The sequence below is a fragment of the Pelophylax lessonae genome, assembly GCF_965119305.1.
Source record: "Pelophylax lessonae genome assembly, chromosome: 2".
NCBI classification, from domain to species: Eukaryota; Metazoa; Chordata; class Amphibia; order Anura; family Ranidae; genus Pelophylax; species Pelophylax lessonae.
The window spans coordinates 413,429,189-413,454,001 of NC_138769.1; the positions used below are offsets into that span (position 1 = coordinate 413,429,189).

Consider the following 24,813-nt stretch of genomic DNA (forward strand, 5'->3'; position numbering starts at 1 on the left):
TCGTTAGTGTTACTAAACTCAGGACCCTGCATTCACTATATCTGGTCTCCCACATTACACAACATGGAAATGTAATTATTTTAGTAAATAAATGCTGCTAAATACCTTTTCTCATCAGCAGCATATAGCAGTCTTGTGACTTATATCGGAGTCCTGCCAGGCACTGGTTAAAGCTTGTAGGAGGAGTTTTCATTTTCCTCTGACTGTCCTATGTGGTTGCAGGACCCCTGATCCTCTGACTGGACAGTCCTGATTGGCCCTGTGCCGATCACATGCACCCTCCCAATAAAAAAATTAAAAAAAAAACTTTAGCAATACACAGTAGTAAATATAACTAGCATGCTTTACTGCATATACAGCAATGGCCAAAAGTTTTGAGATTGACACAAATATTATTTTCACAAAGTCTGGTGCCTCAGTTTTTATGATGGCAATTTGCATATACTCCAGAGTGAAGAGTGATCAGATGAATTGCAATTAATTGCTAAGTCCCTCTTTGCCATGAAAATGAACTTAATCCGTAAATCAACATTTTTACTGCATTTGTGAAGAAGGCTTCAGGGCGCCCAAGAAAGTCCAGCAAGCGCCAGGACCCTCTCCTACATTAGATTCAGCTGTGGGATCAGGGCACCACCAGTGCAGAGCTTGCTCAGAAATGACAGCAGGCAGGTGTGAATCTGCACGCACGATAAGGCAAAGACTTTTGGAGGATGGCCTGATGTCAAAAAGGGCAGCAAAGAAACCACTTCTCTCCAGGAAAAATATCAAAGACAGACACATATTCTGCAAAAGGTAAAGGAATTGGACTGCTGAGGACTGGGGTAAAGTCATTTTCTCTGATGAATTCCCTTTCCAATTAGTTGGGGCATCCGTGAAAAACCTTGTCCGGAGAAGGTGAGTACTACCATCAGTTCTGTGTCATGCCAACAGTAAAGCATCCCGAGACTATTCATGTGTGGGGTTGCTTCTCAGCCAAGGGAGTGGGCTCACTCACAATTTTGCCTAATAACACAGCCATGAATAAAGAATGGTACAAAAGCATCCTCCCAGAGCAACTTCTCCTTCCAAGAACAGTTTGGTGATGAACAATGCTTTTTCCAGCATGATGGAGCACCTTGCTATAAGGTAAAAGTGATAACTAAGTGGATTGGGGAACAGCACATCAAAATTTTGGGTCCATGGCCAGGAAACTCCCCAGACTTTAATCCCATTGAGAACTTGTGGTCAATCTGCAAGAGGCGGGTGAGCAAAAAAAATCCCACAAATTCTGACAAACTCCAAGCACTGATTATGTAAGGATGGGCTGCCATCAGTCAGGATGTAGCCCAGAAGTTGATTGACAACATGCCAGGGCGAATTGCAGAGGTCTTGAAAAAGAAGGATAAACATTGCAAATAATGACTCTTTGCCTAAACTTAATGTAATTGTCAATAAAAGCCTTTGACAGTTATGAAATGCTTGTAATTATACTTCAATATACTATAGTAACATCGCACAAAAAAAAATCTAAAAACACTGAAGCAGCAGACTTTGAGAATTTATGTTTGTGTCATTCTCAAAACTTTTTTTTTGGCCATGACTGCACAGACTGATTTTACTATTGTGGGTTTAGAAACACTTTAAATCACTAGAGAAAAAAAGGCATTCCTACAGTGTATTTCCAGTGAGCAACCTTTTAATGCCAATTATCAATACCAATGTGTTAACTTTCATCACTTCGTAATATATATTTATAGACTCCTTAATTGACAAATACTGAGATAAAATCAATTACGCAGATATACAGGGGGTATCTCTTTTTACCATTCCCCCGACCAGTAAATGTAAAGGGGAAAGGATCACCACTATACTCTCCCCCCCTCCCACCAGTAAACTTGGAACGAGAGAGAGGAACACAGAATAAGGCATGGCAATTATGCAAGAGGCAGTGTATGTTTATGTGATAAAGCAAATATGGCTGTTTAGGGTGGGTCACACACATTGCAATCTAATTGTACAATATTTCTACAATCTCTTTTCAATGTATCTAGAACAGTGTAGTATGGGAGCCTGCTTAAACAGTCTGTTCAAGTAATTTTCAGTCAGCTTGGCCCCCAGACTACATAGTTGTTAAAAGCTAAAGGGGATTGTACAATCCATTTTTAATTTCTGTAACCAATCTTTGGAAGCAACATTGCAGATTTCCACAGTTTAAGTCTTTTTCTTTGAGTCTAGATTTTGTTTGTCATTTGCAGCATTTACATGTAGTCACATGTATGTAGAAAGCAGAGGTATGGCATAAATATAAAGGGAAAAAACTGACTGGGGTCTTACTTTTTTTTTCTTGTAGACTCTTTTGCTGCATGGCAATAACATCACATCATTACGAACGGCACCAACCTGCCTTCCAAAGTGTCTCGCCATATTGTCCTTAGCAGAGAATGAAATAGGAGACCTCTGTGAAGTAAGTGGACTTGTTTTGGAAACTGTACGTGTATTTTAAAAATACACACCGAATGTTTGAGTTTTTAAAGTGTTTGTAAAGGTTACATTTTTTTTTTTTTTTTTTTTTTTTTATTAACAAGCATTTTATACTCTGAATATAATCTATATACTTTTCACAGAACAGCCCCGATCCTCCTCTTCTCGGGTCCCCTGCCAGTGCTCCTGTCCCCTCTCTGCTGCTGACTACCCCATAGCTGCTTGCTCTTGGGGCACTCATGCGCGCATGCTCCTGAGCCACCTTTGTGTGTCTATAAGACACAAAGAATGCAACTCAGCCCGGCCCCTGCTACCAATGGCTCCCACTGCTGTGTCTCGGCCAATGAGGACATTCTTTCTAGAGAAGATGAGCGCACTCCAGATTACAGAGGATGAGAAACGTATTCCGTAAAATCCATAGAAAGTATCAAAACCTACACAATACAATCCCCATACAGACAGGAGCAAGGTTGACGCGATTCACTCATGAAAAACTTTGCTTAGTCATTACCTGTCATAAGCCATTGAGGAGCCAGAGACCCGGGATAGCTTCTGCTCTCGTGAACATCACTGGATCGGGCTTGGATAAGTATTGTGGGGGGGAGGGGGGTGTGGTTGGGTGAAGGTTTTTTACCTTCTGCCTTTAGGACCACTTTAAAGACCTGACTCCTGCAAAGTCTCCCTTAGGAAACACTGTCATCTCTATAGGTCACTTCGTGGTCAGGTTTCTTTAAAATAAAGAAGGACATTGAAACTGTGTTTAACGTGTAAGTTTACTAAGGGGCCTATTTATCAAGCAGTGTTATAATAAAAAATACACTGGTGTGCTTTACCAATGTGCCTTCAACTTTTCTTGGTTTGGGACACTGAAGCAAACAAGGCCCCATTCATTGTATTACCTGGGAGAAGAAAAGTGCTGTAAGGAGGAGAGCCCAGTCACATAACCTGACAAGGTCATGTGACCAAGCTTCCCTCCTATCATGGCATGTTCTCTGTAGCATACTGTACTACAGAGAACACTGCAAATGCCATATTTCAGCTTGATTCTTATAAAAGGCTTTAAAATGCAGGCACAGTGTAGAGTCAGCATTATAGTTAGCATTATCTCTCAGGAGCACAGAGGTAAACTGGTAAGCTTTTTGTAATTTTGCTAATTTCTGTGCATGCTCTATTTTTGGTATGCTGTAGGCTAAAAGGGGTTCCATTAAGAAAGGCTTAATATGTCTATTTTCCACATTTAGCTGCACAGATAATTGCAAAAAATAAAAATCATTTTTTTATTTAATTATTACAAATGGAAAAACCACTATGCTTACTATGTATGTAAAAGATTTCCAAAATCTGGTTTCTATATACAAAACTTTTGTTGCATTTCTATTACAAAATGTACAAAAACAAAGCTAATGGGTACATTGTTCTTTTCAGACTAAGCTAGATTTTATACAATAACATCCTACCAACAGATTGTCTTCTCTTATGATCTGAACTGTTAACAATTTTTAATATGGCTAGTTACATTATTTGAGAATAACTCTAAAATATAAAATAGTGGAATCCTCCAAACCAAGCTTAAATATTTTATGTGGCACTTTGTTGTGCATGTATATTTTAAAATACTTTTTCAAAATCAGAAAATCAGTAGCTCATCAGCGCCATTGGCCCCCTGAGTATTGCAGTGAGAACTGCATTTTTTTTAATTTTGTAATTTATAATATATGTATCAAGAACATCTTTTAAAGAGACTCATTCAGACAAGTATAAGATTGTTGCTGAGCTGATGGCTATCAACTCTTATCCTAAAAGACGTTTGTTTGAAAATTTTTCAAATTTATTAAAAATAAAAAACAGAAAAAAATCCCATGTACATAAGTATTCACAGCCTTTGCTCAATACTTTGTTGAAGCACCTTTGGCACCAATTACAGCCTCACGTCTTTTTGAGTATGATGGTACAAACTTGGCACACCTATTTGTGGACAGTTTCTCCCATTCTTCTTTGCAGGACCTCTCAAGCTCCTTCGGGTTGGATGGGGAGCGTCCTGACTAGTCTCTCAGTTCCTGCAAAGAGTGCTCAGTGCTGCAGAGATGGTTGTTCTCCTCTCTCCACAGAGAAATGCTGGAGCGGGTTCTTGATCACCTCCCTGACTAAGGCTCTTTTTCCTGGATCACTCAGTTTGGCCAGGGATTGCCTGATCTAAGAAGATTGCTGGTGGTTCCAAACTTCTTCCATTTATGGATGATGGGAGGCCACTGTGCTCCTTGGGACCTTCAATGCTGCAGAAATATTTCTGTACCCTTCCCTATATGTGTGCCTCGATACAATCTTGTCTTTGAGGTCTAAAGACAAATCCTTGGACTTCATGGCTTGGTTTGTGCTCTGACATGCACTGTTAACTGTGAGACCTTATACAGACAGGTGTGTGCCTTTCCAAATCATGTCCAATCCACTGAATTTTACCACAGGTGGACTCCAAGTTGTAGAAACATCTCAAGGATGATCAGAGGAAACAGGATGCACCTGAGCTAATTTTTGAGCAACATTGCAAAGGCTGTGAATACTTATGTACATGTGATTTTTTTTATTTTTTTTTTATATTTAATACATTTGCAAAGATTTCAAACAAACTTCTTTCACGTTGTCATTATGGGGTATTGTTTGTAGAATTTTGAGGAAAATGAATGAATTTAATCAATTTTGGAATAAGGCTGTAACATAAAATGTGGAAAAAGTGAAGTGCTGTGAATACTTTCCTGTTTTAGTGAACCTGTTTCTGGGAAACTAGTCCTAGCTTGTGTGAATGCCTAACTAATTTAGAATTGGCAGGGGAACGCTGCAGTGGGGATGTATTTTATTTATGGGGTTAGATGTGCCCTGCATTCACTGAGCCAAACCACAAAGTGCTATTGTAGAATTCTCGCAACTTGAAGTGGAAAGTCTAATATCCTAAGTGAATTATTATTGGTAGTGCATTGTAAAAAAAACCTAACAAAATAATGTAGTTTTGTGAATTCCCTTTCAAAAATAGGGCAAAACTTCACTTAATTTTAAAGTAGTCTGGTGATGATTGCATTTTGCTTACTGTGTTTTATCATTTCCTTTGCTATATAGATCTTCAGCGAATGATTTGTTCAGCTGCCAACGTTAAAAGCCCTCTTTGCCTTTTGCCAGGTTTCATTCCTTGCAGGTCTTACTGACTTGGAACAGTTGTCAATCATGAACAATCCCTGTGTGATGGCCACTCCTTCAATACCTGGCTTTGACTACAGACCTTACATTGTTAGTTGGTGTTTGAACCTCAGAGTTCTAGATGGATACGTAGTCTCTCAAAAGGAAAGGTAAATCGCTGCATATGAAAATTACCTTTGTTCAATCAAATATTTGTGTGTGATGGCACCAAGGTTTTTAGGTGGACCTGAACTCAGAAATTAAAGATCTATGCTATGTTATAGGAAGGATCTAGACATTTTACTTGTGTCTAAGTAGAACCCGGAAAAATCAACCCTTTTGCCTGAAATTCCTCCTGAAAATAGTAGTGCATTCCCTGTGCCTATAACTTTATAGCTGTATACGATCAGTGTCAGATCATCAAATGCACTGCTGCTTGTGACTGTTAGGCACTTCTGTGCCTGCAGCCTCACAGCTTTAAAAGAAATGTCAGATCATCTAAGGTAATGTTGCTTGTGACTGCTATTCTCACAAGGTTTGAAGTGTGATATTACTGTGCTGCTCACTGTTCTTACTGGAGTGGAAGTTGTACCCGAGGACCTGCAGTGTGAGAATCTCCCTGCTTCTGCTTCATTCATATTGTAGATTTGCACTTGTGACCCTCTCCTGCTGTATGATTATTTCTCCATTAATTATCAGATCACCAGTTATCAGGAGATCAGCTCTGTATGGTTGAGGAGCCAGGCCTTTGCTTCCTTGTGTCAGACACCGTATGGAGCAAGGTGTGCTAAGTTAGTAATAGGAAAAAAATCTGCAGCAGGGATCGCAGTGTTTAAAGCAATACATGTAACTAGAAAAAGAGGCATGATCAAGCTCAAAGCATTGTATTTTTTTAATCCTGGCAAAAAAAGGTACTGCCTTAAAAAAATATGATGTGGTATTTTTAGGTTGATATTACCCCTATAAATGAATTTTGGATATGTGTTTTATTGATAGGTCCATTTTAGCTTTCTAAATCATGTATGTCCAGTGCCGAATGTCAGGTTTAGGTGTTGTAGCTGTTGCATTAATATTTGTGAATGTTGTTAGTGTTTGTTTTAAAGTGGTTCTGATGTCTAAATGATTTTTTACATAAATGTATGCCCTTACTACCCCTCAAAACCTATACTTGCCAATCTGATCAATCCAGCCCTGTCCTAGCTGCAGATCTTTTCCCTTCACTTCCTGGTCTCACAGGAGACTCAGGCAGCAGTGGCAGCCATAGGCTGCTGCTGCTGTCAGTCAAATCCTGAGAGAGGGGGCATGGCCAAGCCACGCTGTATGTGTCTGTAGATGCACACTGCCTGGCTCAGAAGTGCCCGCACAGGTCCCCAATAGCACATGGCTTGTTATGGGGGCGCCTGCAAGAAGAAGATGCGGACAGCGCTGGCAGAGGACTGCTAAAGATAAAATAAGCGACTATGTGCAATATTGTTGCACAGAGCAGGTTATTGTTACATCTTTTTACATTTTATTTACAAAAAAAGAAAAGAAAAAAGATGAAGCTTTAGTATTAGGCCTCCTCTTGCACATGATACTCCTGTTTGAGCATCTACCTTTTCATAGGTTTTTCTTTTTTGTATGTATTTGCACATATTTACGTGCATTTTCGCGTATATGCATTCACACAAATGCGCGATAGCTTATTCTCGTAATCTTGTTGTGCACAATATGTAAATGGGTATTTGTGCATATTTGCGTACATTTGCATGCATGCGGTGTAAATTACTGACCAAAAAGCTGATTTTTTTTTTTTGTTACTGAAGAATGCACAGTGCAGCACCTGTGTGCATAGGCACATTACTAAATGGGCTGTATTTTAGCTCAGTAAAAAAGAAAAAGCTGTACTGAGCTTTTTCAAGCTGCAGTGTGCCAGAGGCCTTCCTTTTTAAAATGGGGGGATTTGAATTCTAGATCTATTGGCTCTTTTAGCTCAGTTCACACGGGGGCAGCTTCAAAGTTGCCCGACTCTTAAGCCATCCCGTACAGCACGACTTCAGCTCCCAAGTCACCTCCGAGTAGTGCAGAAACCTTTTTTTAAGTCGGATTGACTTGAGTCGCTCAGATTAGAATGGCGCGCGACTTGTCAGGTGACTAAGTCACCTGAAATGTAGCCCCAGTGTGAACAAGCCTTAGGGATTTGTTTAACCTAAAGTGACTGTAAACGTTATTTTTTTAATTTTCTTTTTAAAGAACAATGCTTACCTGGTGGAATTGCACAGAGTGGCCCTGAACCTCTTCTTCTCAGGTCTCATGCGGTCTCTCCTGGTTCCTCCTACTCTTTTCAGTGTGCCACCATAGGAAACCACTTCCTTTGGTGACACACCTGTGGATTCGATCCAGAGCCATGCTGCCTGCATCCATAAGCACAGACAGTGCAGCTCAGTCCTGCCCTCTGCTCCCTTGTCCCAGGATTTGACTGACAGCAGCAGGAGCCAATGGCTCCCGCTGCCTCAGCAAAACCTGTGAGAGCGGGGAGAACTGCTACAGATGGGCACAGCACTGGATTAAGTGAGGATTTGGGTAAGTGTAAGGGGAGGTAAGGTGGCATACCGCTACCCAAACATTTTTTACCTTAATGCAAATAATGCATTAAGGTAAAAAATCGTTGCGGATTTAGAACCACTTCAAAGCAGAGTTCCACCCAAAAGTGGAAATCCTGCTTTAAGTGCTCCTGACCCCCTGACATGCCACATTTGGCATGTCATTTTTTTCGGGGGGGGGGGGGGTTACCTAATTTTGACAGGTGCCCGCTCCCACTTCCGTCCAGGCCGCCTAGGCGCTCGAGCGGAAGTTCTCCTCTCCCCCTCCCTCCCTGCAACCTTCTGGGACACGTCGGAGGTCCCAGAAAATTGCCCGGCCACTAAGGAAGGGCAGCACGACTCACGCATGCGCAGTGCGCACCTGGCTTTGAGTCACAAGCTGTCACAGCTGGGTGCCCACACTTGTGATGCAGAGAGAAGAGGGAGAGAACTGAGGCTTCCGCCGGACACATCGCCAGATCTTGACACAGGTGAGTGTTTGTTTATTAAAAGTCCGCAGCTACACTTTTTGTAGCTGCTGACTTTTAATAAACACAAAATGGCTAGAACACTGCTTTTAATGTATTCCTTTTTTTTTTTTTTGTTTCTTAGTCTGAAAGCTGAATGGCTTTATAGTCAAGGTAAAGGGAGATCGTACAGGCCAGGCCAACATGTACCTCTTACGTCATACCTGTCTTCAGTGTGTCCTTTGACTTCAGCAAATGGCCTGCAAACTGAGGAGGATGAAAAACTAGAGAAAATATTAAGCAAGCAAAGGTAAAGAAGTTCAAAATATTTACATGTAAATATGCATAATTCCTCAAACTACACAAAGCTGACAAAATGTTATTTTTATATTTTCACCACGTGTCAATAAGAAATTTGTTTCTGAAATTGAATGTTTTAAAAGTGGTATTTTATCCCTGCCAATGCAGATTCACTCATTAGACCAAAATGTACTATGTGGTTTTTTTTTTTGGGGGGGGGGGAACCCAAGAGTGATCTTGGTGAAACAACATTGTTTAGCAACATTGTAGGCAATCCTGCAGTTTTATGCTGCCAGTTAAAGTTAGCTTTCAGAAGAGCCCTTGCACCCGATTCAACCCAAGCCAAAGATTTATTTATTTTTTCTTTTAGTGAAGAATGTTGTACAACATCTGTAAGGGTTGCTTTGTCCTCTTTGTCCCTATTGGGAAGATTTCCCTCCATTCCTGGTGACTCCCAGTCACACAAGTAGTTTTGTCATCAGTTTGCCTTCAAAGACTCCAGTATAAAAAAAAAAAAAAAATATTGAATCTGACCTAACTTTTTCTCTCCTGGGTTCCCTGCTAGCTATACAGTTTATGGTATCCCCACTTCCTGATATGCCCATTTTCTTTCCTGTAAGAATGCTGACTGTTGTATCCTTTAGCACCAGCCCTGTCCTCCTGTTGCCTATCCCATTTTTACCTGCTCATTTTGGTGAATAAAGCGGAGCTCCACCCAAAAGGTGATCATTCCCCCACAGCCGGCCCATTAACACAGCGCAGCACGCTTCACGCATGCGCAGTAGGAAACCATCGGTGAAGCTGCATTCAGCTTGGGTGAAGACACCGCTGAATTCCTGGACATGTTAGTAGTGTCCTCATAATAAGAGTCGGCAGCTACAGTATTTGTAGGTGCTAACTTTTAATTTTTTCTGAAGGAGCCTAGAGCTCCTTTTTAAACAACCTGCAATAATTTTTAAAAGATTACAGCCCTGCCAGTAACTCTGATGAGATGCACCTGGGTCTGCAATGAATTTTGAAGAACTCAGAATAAGGACTGAATGATCTTACTGATAAGTATTGATTTCTCGATATAATTATCATTTACTTTTTCATTCATTGAGGGACAAAGGAATTCATAAACTTTTAGGTTATACTGCTACCTAGTACAGGAGGAAAAGACCCCAGCAAGAAAAAGAACTGTGATCCCAGGATAACCCCTCCTACTCCCAGCATGCCTCAGTGTTTTCAGTAACCAGGGAGGTTAAATCCCTTTTTTCTTTTTTTTTTTTTTTTCCAGCTCTTCTGAGAAAGTCTATTTCTTCATAGCTTTTTCTTTTCTCTTCATGGAATTTTTTCCGTTGTGCCTTCAATCAACATTTCTCATGACACCTCCTGCTTGAGCTGGTCTCTATATAGCTGCTGTCTGGATTAGCATATCCTCAACAGCTTTGGAGTCTAGACCCCGCTAGACTGGATGATATAAGGATATACCTTCAGGCACTGGGCTCTGCATTGTGGCACTTTACAGATCTAAGTGTATTCTGTTACATACAGCTTGCTTTCCGAGTCCAGAGCTGTGGCATAGCTTTAGAAGCTTGACTCCGACCTAGCTTAACTGGGCTTTGTGCAGGTAGCCAGGAATGTGACCTTTGACACTTTCCAGTCCTGACTATATTATGTTGGCCCCAGGTGTGACCTGTTCTATCCTGCCATTCAATTTTGAGAGAGCCTCATCTTTGCAGAGCACCATGTGGAACTCCGATCTCTGACTCCTTTCTGTTGCCCTCCTACAGTGACTTGATCACCTCCAACTGTCCAACCCTCATCAGCACCAGCTGCTTGGGTCTGTGAGGCCATACCTCACACATACATCACTGTTACACAGATGGAACATGCCCATGCAAAGAAACAATGGGGACAATCGTGCTACTATGGGGTAGCCTACTCTGGTGGTCAGATTTTCTAACCTGGAGTCAGGGGACCCTTATTTTTTCACCTAGGACTTTGTAGCCTTGTTAATTTGTCACAGATACTGACAACAAAGATTCTAAGCATTCTCCAGTGCCACTCGCAACAGAATCTAATACTGAGGGTTCAAAGACCTTAGAACAGGCCACCGATTGCAGTAACAAAACCTCTGACCCAAATTCATAGTCCCAATAGTCTATCTCTGAAGAGACTGTCTTTGAGTCACCACAGTTTCTTACCAACACTTTCCCTTGTTTGGACTTCCAACCAGGCATATATTCTCATTTGTACAAATAAGTCTCCTTTTCTTGCTCCACAGATGCTGGTGCCTTATTAAACTTGGGGGTTCAGAAGCATTCCTGGACCCTTGTCTAGATTCTAGGGAAAGACCGAATTGCTCTTCAGAAGGGTTCTTCGGGGGTTGTTCTAGAGGTATTTTGTGTTTTCCAGTGAGGATATTTTTAGCTCTCCTCTGTCTGGTTGTTTTCAACTCACAAGTCTAGTTCCAGAATATATATCCTTTCCCTTCCTTTGGTTTTGTGGCATTTCTGCATTCCTGTTTCCTTGGGCCTGCAGGAGGTTGTTGCTCTACCCGCAGAATGCTTTTGGACATCCCAACAGTCTGAATTTTTGTGTCCCTCAAAGAAGATTAAAAAATATATTTTTTTCTTGGAGTTCATTTAGTGACACAGAACCCTCCCCTGTTTTTTTGAGCATGTGCTTAGTACTGCTTGGCCACAAAACTGAGGTATGCTTGGAATAGGTTATCCCCTGGGGTGGTCCACAGTTTTTTTTTTTTTTTTTTTTTTTGTGACCCAAAGAGACCCGATGTGTGAGCTGCTCAGGCGTGGTGAAAGTCCTCAGTATCCACTGCTGAGAGTGCTGGCTTGGGAGGGAGGGAGCCCGCCCCGACTCCTACCAACACTGAGCATTAAGGAGAGTCTCCCTGTAGCCTCACAAAGGAATGATCCCACCTATTAGTAATGTGTGGCAACCTCAGCCTGGGCTCCAACCAGGCCACACCAGGTGTGGCCTGGTTGGAGCCTAGGCTGAGGTTCCCACACATTACCCACAGTTTTTTTTTGCCAGGGTTTACACTTCCTGTTAAACCCAACAGTCCATGAATCCTTGTACGCTCCCAAGGAACTCCAAGAAATTAATTTTACGGTAAGTACTAAAACCTGTTTTGCTGATTATTTGTATTTGTTGTCAGTGCACATGACTGGTTTTCTTTTGAGCACTTATGCAAACAGTTGTTTTTAAATAGATTGCACCAGAGACAGTTAATAAACCAGATTCGGAATGAAATTCACAATGAAAGCCATCTCTCCTCTACACCAAATACAAGATCATTTTCCTTGCCTGTGCCACAGCAGACTTCAAGCCCACCTCTCGTGCGATCTAGAGATTGTGGTAAGCAGACAAAGTACATTTTCTTCATGGTATGGGTACTTTGCAGTGAATATTATGGGCTTTTAGGCTGTCAGAAACTGAGAGTTTGATTGCTTAAAGAGCAGTGTTCCAACCAATAGTAATGAAATATTTTGTTTGAATGTTTTGTCAGAAGCTTTTGAGGCAAATGTAATATATAAAATGGATGATTGCTTGTCATCTTTTTATCTTCAAGTATATTTAACAAAACATGCCCTAGTGTTTCCTGTCTATTTCAATGTTGCCTAACTATTTTCCACTTGAACTCTACATCAATGGATCTGTTTTTGCAGACTCTTTCCAGACTTCAGCTTTTTACTTTGTTAAAGTTCCAACTCTTGTTTGAAATCACAGCATCAGACACTCCCCCACCCATTTCATATTTCAATAGTTGTTAGGCTTGTTTCTACTTATAACTTGGCATTCTTTTCATTCCACTTTGAAGATCTCTGTAATGTGGCATGTGTCCTTTAAGTGTGTATACCGTGTGTGTATGTATGTATGTATGTATTTATGTATGTATGTATGTATATATATCATTTTTGTTTTCCTTATTCTTATTTTTGGGGAAAAAAAGGTGAACCATTTCATTTGTTTCCTAGAGCCTACTGTGAAAGTAAACAACTGGCTTGGTACAAGTGTCAGTGAAGATTATGCTTCAAGAAACCTTACCTTTAGTCCTGCTCATTCTGGCACACCGAACTACAATAGTCTTTATTTAGAAGATATCCAGACAGATGAGGACAAATTAAGCTGTAGCCTTCTTTCCTCTGAATCGACTTTTATGCCTGTTGCACCAGGTTTATCCCCGGTATCTCCCACAGTAGAAAGGAGAGTACCAGGCTTGTCAAATGAAGCGGGTGCCAATGAAACTGTGTTGGAATTTAATACAAATAAAACAGAGATGTTCTCCACAAGTTTGTACGAGGAACAGGTAGAATCTGAAGTGGGAAGTAAAACCAATCCCATCAATCAGACTGTGATGTTAAATGAGAATGTGAAAGCAAGCCTCACCTATAACTTGACATCTTCTGATGTAAAGCCAAAAAGCAATGACTCTTATTGCAGTAATGGAGGAAATAGCCAAGTATTTTGTCTTCAGAAAAATGATGCAGATAAGCTAAACTGTATGAACAAAGCCGCTACAAAACTTCAGTCACTCTGGAGGGGCTTCTACGCAAGAAAATATAATCCCAAAATCAAGGAAGTATACTATGAAATCAGACTAAGAAGAATGCATGAATATATTGTCGTCTTAAGTGAAGAAGTCATAAGGTAGGTCTCAAAGAAGATTCTATTGCTGTTTAAGTAGTAAAAAAATCATTTTGCAACCTCACAAGGGGACATTCTCAGGGATGGCTGCCAAAAGAGGTTAGAATTAGTGTCTTGATTACTTGAAACAAACATTCTTTGTTTACTGTTCTAAAATTAGCATTACATCGTTTTAAACGACATGTTGTTGTTACCAATTTACTGTTTGCTTAAGGCTAAGTTCACATGTAGGCGTTTTGGGGTGTTTTTGGGGAGTTTTTCTGCTCTAGGATCAGCTCAAAAAACGCCCAACAAGACAAATCCTATTCATTTCAATGGCCCCTGTTCACTTCTGAGCGTTTTGACGTTTTAAGCAAAACGCCCAACGCTCAAAAAAGTACATGAGCTTCTTTTTGGGCAGATTACAGGCGTTTTTTATTTTTTTCCATTGGTCACTAGTCAACCTAAAAACGCCTGAAAAAACGCCCATAAAAACGTCTGAAAAAACGCCTTTAAATAGCAACGCCAAGATGTGAACGTAGCCTAAATGTCATGCTGACCATTAACTGTGCATTTTACCATGTCAGCATGGTTAAAAACTATAGATTGTACCTTGCCCCTACCTAGATGGGAATCTACAATACACCATTACTGTTACATAGGGGCCAATTTATGTGGCTATCCACTCTACACTATTGCAATACACAGCCTGGATTTTACAGTCCATATATACAATTAAGGCCATATTGTGTAGCCTGCAGTTCTCAATTGAGTTCTGTCTGCTTAACACAGCAAAGGAGAAACTCATTACGTGATTTTGGCAGGTCATTTGACTGGGCTCTCTTTTCAATCTATGTTTTCTTTATTTTTTAATGTGTTTTACTTTGGAGTTCAAGAGCCAGTGGAGTGTAGTACACATCTGTAAAGCACCTTGCTGTACACTTTAAGGTTTTTTTTTTTGTTTTGTTTTGTTTTTTTTTTTGAAGCAGCTGTATGGCCGCAGTAAGGCCATTTTGCTTTTTTAAAAGTGACCCCATTGTTATTGACATACTCATATTATCATTACTTATAATGGACCTGTAGTCAACAAGGCATGCCAACAAATATATTAACTTGACTTAAAATAAGCCACATTGTACATTAAGGACAAATAGCCAGTCAACTGACTCCATATCTAAGAGCATTGATCTTAAGCTAGCCATAAATGGTGAGAGTTTTTGTCGTTCAGCCTGGGAACTTACAATCTAATTAGGAGGGGCTGGTGGAACAAAAGGTAATAACTGTTAGGGATGAACTCATGGGAGAAATTGAACATTTGGTTATTAGCTGAAGGCAGGATAGGCTTCCCTGAAGGGATGAGTTTTCAGGGATCGTCTAAAAGTGGCCAGAGTACGAGATAGCCAGACAGATTGAGGTTGAGATTTTCAGAGGATGGAAGAGGCTCTGGAGAAGTTCTGGAGATGAGCATGGAAGGAGGAGACAAGGGAGCTAGTAAGCAGGAGGTCTTGGGAGGAGCAGAGAGGATGAGATTTGGAGACAAGATTGTTGTAGTGTGGGGCAGAATTGTAAATGGCTTTGTATGTTAATGTTTAGGGATTGGTGGAGAGGGGTGGTGGACACTGAACTGTTGGTAAGTTGGATGAGTCTGGCAGGAGAATTCATGATAGATTGAAGAGGGGATAGCCTGTGAAGAGGTAGGCCAATGAGGAGGGGGAGTTACAATAGTCAAAGCGAGATATAACCAGGGGGTGAATAAGTTGCTTTGTGGTTTAAACAGTTAAAAAAGGGAATATTTTGGAGATGTTAGAGGTGAGGTCTACAAGATTTGGACAGTAATTGGATTTGGCTCTGGAAGGACAGGTCAGAGTTCAGGATTGCACCTACCACACTGGATCTCTGCTGCAATATCGTTGGGTACTCACGACCGGGTGGTGTTACCAGCGCAGTGAGGGTGCCCCTTAGCGGTGTTTTGCACTTTTTTGTGGGGGTCTCCCTATTAACTCATGGAGTCCTTGGAGCATGTTTCTCCCCCTGACCCCCTCTCAGAGGCACATTCCAGTCTGTGCCATTACCAGCGCTACCTCCGCTTTGCTGTAGGAGAGGAGCATTGTTAGTTTGTGGCGTTACCCTTTGGTTTCGCCTCCGCTTCTCGGGTCTTCACTAAAGTGTTGGCCCCCGGTTCTGGCATTGCTACGTCAGCGGAGGATCTTAGTACTGGACGACATGGACAACCTCCTCCTGCGAGCGAAGTTCTCTGGTGGGCGATGTGGAGATCGCTATGCAGACTCTGAGGGAGTTTGGTTGGCTTCTGAAATACCAGGAGTCTGCTTTGGTTCCCTCCAAAAAATTGGATTATCTGGGCCTGACTCTGGACTCTGCTCTAGCCAGAGTGTTCCTTCTTCTGGACAATATCCATGCTGCGATTCATCTCCTGCTGTCCAGCAGATGGTCATCCCTCCAGACTTGCATGTGGATGCAATCAGGCTGTGCCTGGATCACTGGACGGATCATCTTTGGGGGTGTTCAGTGCGAATAAAGTCAATGCCACAGCAGTGGCTTATGTCACTCACCAGGGTGAAACGAAGTGTGTTGGCAGCTCTGGAGGTAGCCAGCATTCTACGGTGGGCAGAACGCTTTGTTACGAACCCCCATACACATTCCAGGGATGAAAAACTGGCAGGTGGATTATCTCACGCCCAGACAACGTCTTGATGAAGAAACGTTGGCGACTCCAGACGCAACGTCCACACGCCCCTTCTATGAGCCGGCTACTTCTGTTTATGCTGACTGGATACATGCGGGACTCCGCGATTGAATCCCCAGCCACCATTTTCTATGTGCCTGTTTGTACTTCATCTATGTGAGTAGTTTTTTGAATAAACGTCACTATTGTTTTTATACGGGATTACGCTATGGTCTTGTGTACTATTCTTTTTCATACTCCCATCTGATTAATTTGGAGCTTCCTTGAGGAATTTATCATTCCACGGCGCTACCTGTGGTCTCTTGGAGTTCCTGAGATATATGCTTTGTCTGGCGAGGCTGTCCCATTCATTTCAGTAGCCACTGCTTTCTGGTAAGCTGCTTCTCTCACTAGTGCACCGAGGTTTCCCCACATTTCCCGGGTGTCACAAGAAGAAAGGATTGCTATCACATTTACATTCCTGGATTTGTTTCATATTGGACTTTCCTTTGGGATCCTTAGCCACTCCCTTATTCTTCACATTTTTTCTAAATGCTTTTTGAATGAGCTTTTTTTCACTGTATTTATCATTATTTATATTTAGCGCTGCATTTTTTTGTTATTATTGGGATTATCTCAGTCGGCAAGCGTTGGACCAAGGGGAGTGGTCGCTTCATCCGGATGTTTTTCATCAGTTATGTCTCCGGGGGGGGCACCCCGAGGTGAATCTGTTGGCATCTCAGCTCAACAGAAAGGTTCAGTGGTTTGTAGCACAGTCACCGGATCCTCTGGCAGATGCCACAGACGCGCTGATGGCTCCGTGGGGCCAGTATCTGATATACGCCTTCCCTCCTCTCAAGCTCTTGCGCAGGATTGAGGCAGAAGGAATTTCCGTTAATTCTAGTGGCCCCGGACTGGCCTCGCCGGATTTGGTACACTGACCTGTTGAGGCTGGTTGCCGAGGTCCCTTGGAGACTACCTCTCAGGGAGGACCTGTTGTCTCAAGGACCAATCTTCCATCGTGCTTTATAGTCGCTGGCTTTGACAACTTGGCTGTTGAAAGCCAGGTGCTGAAGGATAGAGGTTTTCCTGGGTCGGTGATGAAAGCTAGGAAGTCTACCTCTAGGAAGATCTACCATCGTACGTGGAAAGCGTACATTTTGGGGTGTGAGTAACTTGGTGTTCACCCTCGCTGCTCCTCGGTGGCTCGGGTCTTGATTGAGCAGAAATTGGCCTTGAGTACCATCAAGGGCCAAGTGTCGGCCTTGACCGTATTTTTTTCAATGACCCCTGGCCACGCACTCCCCAGTGCGTACCTTTTTTAATTCAGGGGGTTCGACATTTGACTCCACCAGTGCGGTCTCCTCTACCGCCTTGGGATCTGAACTTGGTGTTTTCAGTCCTCCAGCAGCCTCCCTTTGAAATATTCAGAAGATTTCCCTGCTTACGCTGTCCCAAAAGGAGGCCTTTTTGGTGGCAATCACCTCTGCGCTCAGGGTGTCCAAAATGAAGGCAACATCTTGTTACACCCCTTACTTGATGGTCCACAAAGATAAGATGGTTCTTCGCCCTTGTCCATCGTTTTTTCCTAAAGTAGTCTCTGATTTCCATTTGAATGAAGACCTTGTGCTGCTTTCCCTGTGTCCCAGGCCAAAACATCCTAAGGAAATTGTGTTGCATGCCCTGGCTGTGGTTCAGGTAATTCGGGTGTACCTGGCAGCTACGGAGTCATTTCAGTAGTCAGACTCACTATTTGTGCTCACGGATGGGTGCTTCTTCTGCGACCATTCAAGATGGATCAGACAGACAGAGACTCGGGCCTAATCGATCAAAGGACAGGTTCCTCTTTTCCCTGTAAAGACTCACTCTACTCGGGCGCTCAGTGCTTCTTGGGCCCTCCGTCATCCGGTGTCTGTGCCGCAGGTTTGAAAGGCGGCCACTTGGTCGTCGTGCGCACTTACACAAAATTCTATAAAGTGGATGTGTTGGCATCTGTGGATGCTTCTTTTGGCCCCAAGGTTTTGCAGGCTGCTGTTTAGAGGGCCTGTTCCCTCTTTGGGGGAGTAATGTTTCAGGTGGGCTCCAGTTGTTTTTTGTTGAGCTCCTGTTACCTGGTTGACTACGGTTCAGCCTTGGGATTTTTTTTTTGCTGTTCCCACCCCTCATGTTTAACACTGCTTTGGGACGTCCCAATGGTCATGAAGGTCAGGAGCTGTCCGTTTATGAACGAAAGAGAAAATGGGATTTTTGACTTAGCATAAAATCCATTTCTCTGATGTTCATTGACGGACACAGCACCTGCCCCTCTATGGAGTTGTAATACTTCTGACGCTGCTTGTAAAAAAAAAAAAACCTATAGCAGAGAAGGGAAGTATACCTCCTGGGATGCCCATACGCGTAGTCAAGTTCTTTTTTTCTGCCTAGTGTTCTACTCCTGTAGGGGGGCAATATAACCCACTGGTCAAGAATCTAGGGAGCTGTGTCCATCAGTGAACATCAGAGAAATGGATTTTACGTAAGTAAAAAACTGGAGGCAGCAGTGCTGTCATCATGACTTAAAGTAAATCTGTGCTGAGAGAATACAGAGGGGTACCATTAATAACTTTTTAAAAATTCTATTTGCCTGACTGTCTTTAGCATCAATACTGTGATCATTACCTGGACCATGCATGTAGATGAGAAGATAGGCAGAACCTCAGAAATGACTGAAACCTTTGGAATAACAAGCAAGTTGCATTTTTACAAGGGGAGATCAGAATGTTAAATCTTTTATATGAAACTGTTGTGGCTCATTGAATTTGTGTTCTGAAATCTTATTTTGATGTTAGAAATTTATTTTTGTTCTGTAGGTTGAAGAAAGAGAAAGATGAGGAGAAAATGGAACGACTTGTACAGACAGAAGCGGTGAAATATTTATGGGAACAGGTATAACTGTAGCTCTGTAAATTGAAATGCAACCTCAATGATTTGCATGTTTCTTTGAAACTGTGCTCATTATTTTAAGAGGAAGCTATGGTTTTGGATAAAGGTTAGACAAAAAACACTTTTATCTGTATTTAATTAGCTTACCTGTAATAAATTACTGTATGTCCCACAATGTGCAGGCAGCTAGATCCTGAAGAAATCTTCTGTGTATAGTGCCTGGTCCTCTTCCTGTTCCTGAACTTTGAGAGCTGCGGGAGTTAATAGCTTTAGATTTTCTGTGAAGCTGCAGTTAAAAATTTCCCAACCAGGAGCTGCCCCCCTCATCCCTCCTCCTCCATTAAGAAAAGTTGTTTCATAGTGTACATTGCATGTAATACAAACCTTTTGGGAGCTTGTTCACTGCAGCTTCACCGAAGGCTGGGGGCGAATAACTCCCACAGTGCCGAAAGTTCAAAGACAGGAAAGAGGGCTGTGTATCCTTGCAAAAGGTTTCTATAGGATCCAGCTGCCTGCACAGCATTGGAACATACTTCATTAGAAGTAAATTGAATACTATAATTTTTTTTTTTTTTTTGCAAAGCCACGTCTGTCCGGTGACATGACCAACTTCCAGTGCCAGCTTCAGTGTAGAGAGACTGCAATAGGCTTACTATGGGGCTGTGGTTGTTGGTTGTCATCTGGTTGTAGGCATCTTTTCTTTTACAGGGTAGATAGAATAGTCTTAGAATAGGGATGGGAGTAGATTTAGTCTGAAAATTTGACTGGCATTACACTCTAAATGTCTGCCTGACATATCATCGTTTTATAAAACACCTCAATAGGGACTTATCAATGTGTATAAGTGGTGAAAAGTCTTATCACCAGTATTTCACAGTTTATTAAATGTACAGCTTAGTCTGTTGAAGTTAAAAATAACAGCTTATTTAACAATGGCATAGTGTTTGAAAGTGCCATCATGCCAATAATAGTCGTACCTATAGTAGGACTATACAAGCACAGGCTGAGAGAGTTTTTATATAAAAAAGTAGAACATTTTTATTTATACAAAAATGCTTAAAAGAATACATATACATAAAGAGTGGCTTCACATACAACAATGCAACAACGCGGGGGGGGCATTATGCAACAAGCAGATAGAAGAGCCTTTGATGTGATTCGGGCAGGGTTTTTTCTCTCTTCTTCAGAGGTGCCTAAATCTGAGTAGGGACAACCTATAATGTAAACATGTCAATGAATATTCTGAAGTATGCCACATATACAGTCAGGTCCATAAATATTGGGACATCGACACAATTCTAATCTTTTTGGCTCTATACACCACCACAATGGATTTAAAATGAAACAAACAAGATGTGCTTTAACTACAGACATTCAGCTTTAATTTGAGGGTATTTACAGCCAAATCAGGTGAAAGGTGTAGGAATTACAACAGATTGTATATGTGCCTTCCACTTTTTAAGGGACCAAAAGTAATGGGACAGATTAACAATCATAAATCCAAACCTTCACTTTTTAATACTTGGTTGCAAATCCTTTGCAGTCAGTTACAGCCTGAAGTCTGGAACGCATAGACATCACCAGACGCTGGGTTTCATCCCTGGTGATGCTCTGCCAGGCCTCTACTGCAACTGTCTTCAGTTCCTGCTTGTTCTTGGGGCATTTTCCCTTCAGTTTTGTCTTCAGCAAGTGAAATGCATGCTCAATCGGATTCAGGTGAGGTGATTGACTTGGCCAATCCATAACATTCCACTTTTTTCCCTTAAAAAACTCTTTGGTTGTTTTCGCAGTATGCTTCGGGTTATTGTCCATCTGCACTGTGAAGCGCCGTCCAATGAGTTCTGAAGCATTTGGCTTAATATGAGCAAATAATATTGGCCGAAACACTTCAGAATTCATCCTGCTGCTTTTGTCAGCAGTCACATCGTCAATAAATACAAGAGAACCAGTTCCATTGTCAGCCATACATGCCCACGCCATGACACTACCACCACCATGCTTCACTGATGAGGTGGTATGCTTTGGATCATGAGCAGTTCCTTTCCTTCTCAATACTCTTCTCTTCCCATCACTCTGGTACAAGTTGATCTTGGTCTCATCTGTCCATAGGATGTTGTTCCAGAACTGTGTTCTAGATGTTGTTTGGCAAACTCTAATCTGGCCTTCCTGTTTTTGAGGCTCACCAATGGTTTACATTTTGTGGTGAACCCTCTGTATTTACTCTGGTGAAGTCTTCTCTTGATTGTTGACTTTGACACACATACACCTACCTCCTGGAGAGTGTTCTTGATCTGGCCAACTGTTGTGAAGGGTGTTTTCTTCACCGGGGAAAGAATTCTTCGGTCATTCATCACAGTTTTCCGTGGTCTTCCGGGTCTTTTGGTGTTGCTGAGCTCATGGGTGCGTTCTTTCTTTTTAATGATGTTCCAAACAGTTGCTTTGGCCACACCTAATGTTTTTGCTATCTCTCTGATGGGTTTGTTTTGTTTTTTCAGCCTAATGATGGCTTGCTTCACTGATAGTGACAGCTCTTTGGATCTCATATTGAGAGTTGACAGCAACAGATTCCAAATGCAAATAGCACACTTGAAATGAACTCTGGACCTTTTATCTGCTCCTTGTAAATGGAATAATGAGGGAATAACACACACCTGGCCATGAAACAGCTGAGCAGCCAATTGTCCCATTACTTTTGGTCCCTTAAAAAGTGGGAGGCACATATACAAACTGTTGTAATTCCTACACCTTTCACCTGATTTGGATGTAAATACCCTCAAATTAAAGCTGAAAGTCTGCAGTTAAAGCACATCTTGATTGTTTCATTTCAAATCCATTGTGGTGGTGTATAGAGCCAAAAAGATTAGAATTGTGTCGATGTCAAAATATTTATGGACCTGACTGTAAGTACAATGCCTTGAATAAGTATTTATACCCCTTGAAGTTGACCACATTTTGTCATGTTACAACCAAAAACGTAAATGTAAGGCGTGGCTTGGATGTAGAGTGGAACGGACGTCTGCCCTGAGAGCTCCTGCCATCCTGACACCAATCTATGCCATCCTGAGGAATCCGCTGGCTATACCTACCCAGGTTTTACCCCTGCCTACTGCGGATCGGTCTCCTGCTCTTATATGCCATCCAAGGGGAAGAAATCGGCAACTCCGTGCAAGCCTGCCACGCGCCAGGCCCTGCCTGCGGCCTGTCCGGACGCCATCTCGAAAGAGCGGCTCTGGGCCTTGCTGGTGGAGATGGAGGACGTGCGGGTCTCCAGCCCCGAGCCGGCTGCTCTGGGCAAAGACGTGGGGGCTGATACGGCTGTGATCCTACAAGCCATAGAACACAGCAAGACCTCCCTTCTGGTCCGTATCGACCATCTCACGGAGGAGTGCAATCTGATCCGCAATGACCTCGACAAAATACGCGGCCGCCTCACGGAGGTAGAGGACAGGGTGTCCACGACGGAAGACTCGACGGCCCGCCATTCTGGCCTACTGGACACCCTGCAGCAGAAGGTAGACGCGCTGATGGCTAAGGCGGACGATGCGGAGAACCGCATGAGGCGCAACAACGTCCGAGTCCTCGGCCTGCCTGAGGGATCGGAAGGCGAATCCCCGGCAGAGTTTGCGGAGGGGTTCTTCAAGCAACTATTGGACTTTCGGGAGGTGTCGCCCACGTATGTGGTGGAGCGGGCGCACCGCGTCCCTACCGGCAAAAAGATTCCCGGAGCCCCCCGAGACCCTTCCTGGTTCGCTTCCTTAATTACCGAGACCGGGATCGCGTTCTGGGTGAGGCCCAGAAGCACCCTGAACTGCAATTCGAGAATGCCTCCATCCAGCTCTATGCGGACTTCTCGGCTGACCTCCAGAGGAAGAGAAAGTCCTTCACTGATGTCAGGCGCCGACTACGGGAAAAAGGGGTCCAGTATGGCATGTTGTACCCGAGTCGGCTTCGGGTCACCCATGGGGGCACGGTGCGGTTCTTTAATACCCCGGACGCCGCGGATGCCTGGCTACTAACAATTCGTTGAGAGGCGTGAGTAAAGGCTCCTATCTATACTGCTGTCCTCCCCCCCCCCCCCCCCCATCCTGCCTGGATCCGAGATGCTGCACCCCTGTTTCTTCCTTGCTCCCCTGGATGACTACTATGTCCTTGTTTTTCCTCGGTCTGGATCCCTGTTTTGTCCTCACCCTTTTTTGCCTGTCCCCATTTTTGTTTTCTGGCTGGGACCTTGGTCTCCCCCTGACTCATTGCGCCTTGTACGGATGGTTTTATTTCTCCTGCGTTGGGGAGCTCTCGGGCTCTACTGCTTGGATGTCCAACACTGAAGATTTTTTCTGGTACTTTGATTTGACTGCTCTTTTTTTTTTTCCATCTCCCTCCTCCCTTGCCACTGACTGTGCGGTGGGGTGCCACCCGCCTCCCCTGTTTTTCTTTTTCGCGGGTGGATCTCCCCTCGCACCCCATGCTTGCGGCCTGAAGTAACTGTTCCCTCTTGTGGCCGCAAGAGGTAGCACATGTTCTGGGATGAAGCCGTGCCAGGAGGTTGTTGTTTTCCTGGTCGGCAGGGACTTCTTTGTTTTGGGACTGTTCTGTTTTTTCTTTTTTTTTGGTGCTTTGTGCCAAGGTGTTTTTCTTTTTTTTTTCTTTCATGGCTGCTAGCTCACGGTATTATATCTTGTGCTCAGGTATTACCTCTATAATGCAACTTTACCGAGTAATGTTTGTTCCCTGGTCCGGCCTGTGTATAGCTGGTGGGGAGGAGTGTGTGGTGTGGGGGCCTTTCCCCCCTGGAGCCGCTGCGATGCTCCCTACCTGGGATCCTGCACTTATTTTGCCTTGGATGCCATGGTGGGGAGTATTAGGCTGCTTTCGTGGAATGTGCGGGGCTTAAATAATAAAATTAAACGCTCCTTGCTGTTCAAATATCTCCAATCTCATAAACCGCATATTCTGTTTCTCCAAGAAACACATCTAATTGGCAGCTCTGTGATGGCTCTGCGCCGGCGCTGGGTGGGGCACTCCTTTCACGCCACGTACTCCTCCTACGCAAGGGGGGTCTCCATCCTTATTAACAAATCGTTCCCGTGCCATATAGAGCAGGTTGTTACGGACCCACAGGGCCAATATATTATTCTTGCATTGCGTTTTGAGGCCAAACTTTGTGTTTGTCAATGTATATGTACCCCCGCCCTTCTCTAGTGCTGTGTTGTATCGGATTTATGAGCGCCTGGCTGCGTTCTCCACTCCGGGGATCTTCCTGGCTGGTGACTTCAACGCCATCTTGGACGGGGCGCTTGACACATCCAACCCGAGCAGGCAGGAGTGCCCTGAGTTTGTACACTGGGCTTCCGCTTTGCAGTTGACCGAAATTTGGAGGTGGAAAAATCCTGACCTCCGCCACTTTACGCATGTGTCGGCGCCCCATAGGTCTGGATCGCATATTGACCTCGCCTTTTGCCCCCCTTCGGCTCTCCAGCTTGTGAATTCTGCTGTGTACCTACCTTCTGGTATATCTGATCACTCCCCATTGGAGCTCATGTTGGAGCTGGGGGGCCGGAGGGGGCACGAGTGTTGGAGGCTGGGCACTAGATGGTTGCGGGAATCTGGAGTGGAGGAGGAAATG

The 24,813-nt window shown here is 43.2% G+C and overlaps 1 protein-coding gene across 1 annotated transcript in view; it reads left to right on the top strand.

Annotated features, from left to right (window-relative positions):
• Positions 1-24,813, top strand: part of CEP97 (centrosomal protein 97) — a 41,475-nt gene that overhangs the window by 9,060 nt on the left and 7,602 nt on the right. Inside the window, exons 5-10 of the mRNA XM_082248547.1 lie at positions 2,330-2,443; positions 5,629-5,795; positions 8,799-8,963; positions 12,171-12,316; positions 12,937-13,609; positions 19,118-19,193. Of these exons, the coding sequence (XP_082104673.1) occupies positions 2,330-2,443; positions 5,629-5,795; positions 8,799-8,963; positions 12,171-12,316; positions 12,937-13,609; positions 19,118-19,193 (1,341 nt within the window). The remainder of the gene's footprint in view (positions 1-2,329; positions 2,444-5,628; positions 5,796-8,798; positions 8,964-12,170; positions 12,317-12,936; positions 13,610-19,117; positions 19,194-24,813) is intronic.